The sequence below is a fragment of the Quercus suber genome, unplaced genomic scaffold, assembly GCF_002906115.3.
Source record: "Quercus suber isolate HL8 unplaced genomic scaffold, Cork oak 2.0 scaffold_301, whole genome shotgun sequence".
Taxonomy (NCBI): domain Eukaryota; kingdom Viridiplantae; phylum Streptophyta; class Magnoliopsida; order Fagales; family Fagaceae; genus Quercus; species Quercus suber.
This window is the reverse complement of record NW_027069757.1, coordinates 218,892-223,969: the sequence shown is the minus strand read 5'-3', so window position 1 is coordinate 223,969 and position 5,078 is coordinate 218,892. Positions and strand designations below refer to the sequence as shown.

At 36.2% G+C, this 5,078-nt stretch overlaps 1 protein-coding gene across 1 annotated transcript; it reads left to right on the top strand.

Moving 5' to 3' along the window:
- The first annotated feature begins 2,953 nt into the window (after positions 1 to 2,953).
- Positions 2,954 to 3,814, top strand: LOC136071315 (dehydration-responsive element-binding protein 2F-like). Its single transcript, XM_065782431.1, has one exon. It carries the CDS (start codon positions 2,954 to 2,956, stop codon positions 3,812 to 3,814), a length of 861 nt encoding a protein of 286 aa, XP_065638503.1.
- Positions 3,815 to 5,078: the final 1,264 nt, after the last annotated feature.

Here is a 5,078-nt window from a genome sequence, read left to right as displayed (position 1 = left end):
CAAATTAGAACATAACATGGATCAAACAACATGAACTCACTCTCTTTCCCTTACGAGCCCTAGGAACGCGAAAATCCATTCTGCATCTGATATTGACATAGTGTTGCAAGTGTAAACCTAGCCGAGCAACGAGTTGTTCGAGGGACTAAAATCCTCGTAAGAAATCAGTCACTGTTTGTGTTTTTACTTTAGACTTGTGATTATTTTATTGTTTTTTAAGTAATCAATCAATGATCAATGTTACATGTAATGGAATGAGAATATTGGTTGTGTTTGTTGATATTTATGAAAAATGTGATGCCTGTTCTTTGGATTTGTGTTTGTTTATGGGCATTTTGTCTGTCGTGGTCATTGTGTCTCACAGTGGACCCAAGTTTTTATTGGGTTTAAATTTTAGTGTTTGCATGTGCTATTTAGTAAAACATAATGAAATGCAAAGCAGAAAATGTGGTCCCTCTGTGTGTGTTGCATCCTAAAAGCAAAACAGAAACATGCAATTGTTTACTCTTTTGTTGTTTACAATTCTTTAATTGTCAAATGTATACATGTCAAATGGTAATTTGTTATTGCAGATGGATGATGAGGTGAAATTGGAGGTACATTATGGGGGTGCTTTTCTGTTGAACCCTAGTTTAGAATACTTTGGTGGTGTTAGGACATATATGTTTTAACTTGATTAAAAACATATGTCACTTATTTATGTAAATTGGCTAATCCTTTGACAAAACACACTCTACTTGTAATTGGGTAGTTCTAGGTGTTTTTAATACTTCAAGAAACAATGTTTCAAGGTCAAGTGTTGAAGTCATCAAGATTGTCCTCTATCCATGACAACAGGGGCCAATGGATCATACTCAGGAAATTAATCCAATCAGAGTGAACCCGCTCTGATACCACTTGTTGGGAAATATAGACCCCGGTTGATAGAATTAACAAGTTTTAAACCCAAGTTGTTAATTAGATTTATTATGAACAAACCTTGTTAAAACAAACAAACATCAATATCATGTCAATAATGAATGCAGCGGAAAAGTAAATAAGACAAGATATGATGACCCAGGAAAACCAAGAAACCAACCAGTTTCACAGTAAAAAACCTGGGGGAAACCTTCCCGAAAAGCAATCCACTATAGTAAAGAGAAGTTTCAGATCTATACAAAACCTTTGTCCCTAGACTCTACAATCCCCGTAGATAAACTCACAGCAGAAACCTTCTACCGCTTCAGAACCTCTGAACTCTTCAATATATGAACGCCACCCTTTTTGTTGCACGGATCCCAGTACGTGACTAACTCCTTTGCACAAATCCATACGTGACTCACTCACCAATTTGAGAAAGAAGAATGTTGGCTGCAAAGTTCTTCACTTCATCAACAATGAAGATCAAGAAGCACTTGGTTACAAAACCCTAAGGCGCAAAGACGCAGTAGCTTCTTTCAGAGAGAATAAGGCATCAATCACCTTTTTGCATATGTTCTCCTTGTATTCTCTTATGTGACGGCCTTTAAAATAAGCCTTATATAAGTCTAGGGTTGTGAGAAAGAAACCCTACTCAAATACATAAGCCTGGCCCAAAAATCAAAAAGCTGAAAATTCTGATTTCCCGTAACCTCGATCGATCGAGAGGTGTCGAGGAGGTGTCAAGATTTAATGAATCTCAACAGATAGCAGCTATCGAGGAGGTGTCGAGAAGATGTCGAGGGACAGAAACTTTCTCGATCGATCGACCAGCTATCGAGAAGCTATCGAGATTGCGATAAGAATCAGCTGAAGAGCTCGACAGATAGCCAGGTGTCAAGGTAGCTATCGAGAAGGTGTCGAGCTTTAAAAACTTTGCACTTCAGCTTGCTTTTCTTGGACAGACTTGATGACTTCAACACTTGACCTTGANTATAATGGATCAGGTTGGGTCAAAAAAAAAAAAAAACTATCAATTTGAACCCAACCCAATCCGAAACTCAAAATAAAATTTCAACTCAATTCACTAACTTACAAAAACCAATTTGAAATATTGGATTGGGTCCCTTTTTTTGGGGTTATATGTTGGATACACCCCACTACTAATTAATAAGTACAAAAGTGTTAAGAGTGTTAATTTTATATTTGTTACCTGGTCCATCTTAAAAGCATCAAATCTTTAGGCAGAAAAAGGCAAAAGACTTTCTTGTTTGATATATACTTTAATTCAAGGAAGGAACCCATTTTTTATTTTTATAATGCTAAATAAAGAAGTTACTGATTATGTTGATTGTTAAATCTGTCGGCTTCATATTAGAATATTGGAATCAAAGCCTACCTCCACCAAGTTTGCGAAGTTTAAAGGAAGAGATGCTATTTCGAATTTTAAAAATAAAAAATAAAAACGAAATTAAAAGAAAGGAAGGGAAGCTATATATGAACCATGATAGGCATTCAATCTAGCCTTTATATATAGTTATAGGATTAAACATAAAACCAACTAATACAAGGTAATGTTGAATGATTTATGCATTCTTAAAATTTTGATTCTTTTTCTTTCTATACGTAAAATTTTGGAGTTCAATCCATCGTAATATAGTGACTTTTAGAATTAAAGGGTTTTTATTTATTTATCATTTTGATGAAAAAGAAAATTCAAACGAAGACTCATCACAAAAAATAAATGGAGTGAAATAATGCATTGATCATGAGTAAGAGCATGCATAGATTCATCCACACATCCATGGATGTTAATGTTAGCAAACAGAGCTGATTTGAAACTCTCTGACTATTATTATACATAGACTTAACTAAGGGTCACATGGGCTAGAAAAGTTTCCCCAAACGTGAACACATTTAAACCAATCTACACTCTCACTCCCTACATATCCCGCGCCTTTCAACCCATTTTCCTCACTCCCCCAACTCCTACTGCTACTAACACACACTCACTCCCTCACTTAGCTTCCTCTAACCCACAAAATCAAACTAGGCCATGGAAAATTGCAGAAAATCTCCATTAAAACCATGGAAGAAAGGTCCAACAAGAGGCAAAGGTGGCCCTCAGAACGCCTCGTGTGAGTATCGAGGTGTTCGACAAAGAACTTGGGGCAAATGGGTTGCTGAGATAAGAGAGCCTAAGAAGAGAACTAGACTGTGGTTAGGCTCTTTTGCCACAGCTGAAGAAGCTGCCATGGCTTATGATGAGGCCGCAAGGAGATTGTATGGCCCAGATGCTTATCTCAATCTTCCTCACCTTCAGCCCCACCACTCCAGTTCTGTTATCAAGACCCAAAAATTCAAATGGTTTCCTTCCAAGAATTTCATTTCCATGTTTCCTTCTTGTGGGTTGCTCAATATAAATGCCCAACCTAGTGTTCATGTCATTCATCAGAGGCTTCAAGAACTGAAGCAAAATGGGGTTCAAAATCATACCCCTTCTTCCAGTTCATCTTCCTGTGATTCAAAAGCTGATCAAGTCCAGAACATGAGTGAGAAAACCCAAGTAGAAAATCCAGCCACGAAGGGGAAAGACGCAAAAATTCCATCAGACAAGATGATAGGAGCTTGTGAGGAGAAACCACAGATTGATCTCAATGAGTTTCTTCAGCAGCTGGGCATACTGAAGGAAGAGAGACAGTCAGAAACAACTGATGCCACAGGAAGCTTTGCGGTGCCAGATTCTCCATTGAAAGATTATGGTGAAGAACTTGGAGCCTTAGCTGACAAGACTTTCAATTGGGATGCACTGATTGAGATGCATGGGATTGTTGATCAAGGAGAAGAACTGGGTAACCTCCAAGTTTATGATTGTAATGAGGAACTGAGTTTCCCTACTTCCATTTGGAATTTCTGAGAGAATTAGCTGATTTTGGAACGAGTAGGATTTAGCTTCAGCTGAGTTCAAAATCAGTTAGAAATGGGTAAATCAGTCACCGGTTAAGCTAAGCTATTGTAGTTCAGTTTGGCTTTAAATCTACTGCTAGTTCTATCACTCTTACGTTGGTAGTATTTCAAAAGAAGGGATCTTTTTGTTTTTTCTGATTAAACATTGGGTCATTTTATCCAATCAACATCATGGAATTATCTTGTATCCAAGCATGATTTTGCATAGTCCCTGACTAACTGAAGAACTTACAGGTAAACATGTTACAAAGTAATCACATGCAGCAAACTTTAATTATCCTTTACCCGGGCTTTTGACATCTGGCATTCCATTAGGGACTATGTTTATTACCCAGACCTTTTTAGGGTTTAGTTTTACACACAACCCAACGGTTTCAATTGTTTTTTGGAGCTATATGTAAAACAATTTGTATGAAACAAGTATTACTATTCTATTGAGAATGGAGAAATATTTACTATTCAAAATATCTTTCCCTAATACTGGCACAAGAGGGACATTTTTCCCTTAAGCGTTGTTTGTTAGGTACAAAAGGATCATCATAGATTTCTAATATCGACTTTTCAATTAATAATATGACTAACAGGCTTAATTTTTATGTGACACAATGTGACATAAAATTGTCAATACCATATTTTATCCATTATTGATCATTTTATATACAAAAAATTTCAAATTTCATTAAAAGAATACCGAAAACTGCATTTTTTACATTGGAATAACATGAGAATATAAAAAACTAGGTTGTAACCTAATTTTTCACAATCAAGCGTGCGTTTGCAAAACGTTGGGATGAAAATTTGTGCATTTTGTTGAAAAATGGTGGGTCCCACGGCACTGTTCATGGACTACCAAACTCAACAAAGTGCAGATTTTTAGGTAAATTTGGGTCTCAAAACACTATTCACACTTTTAAAAATTATTTTACTACAGTGTTTTCAGTAATAAATTTTCAGTTTTCAGCAAATAAGCGATATCTAAACACACCATAAATATCGCATTAATTTTATCCCTAGGAAGCCAAGTTATCATGGGCCAAAAACTGAATTTTATATTCAAATGACTCGAGACTTGATAGATCAAGAGGTGTCAAGCAAGTATCGAGGTTCTTTAACTCTCGATATTGATGGGTATCGAATATGTATCAAAATTTGCATTTTCAGCTTTTCTTGATTAGTTTCTTGAGCAGTCTTGTCAACTTCAAAGTCTTCTTGAA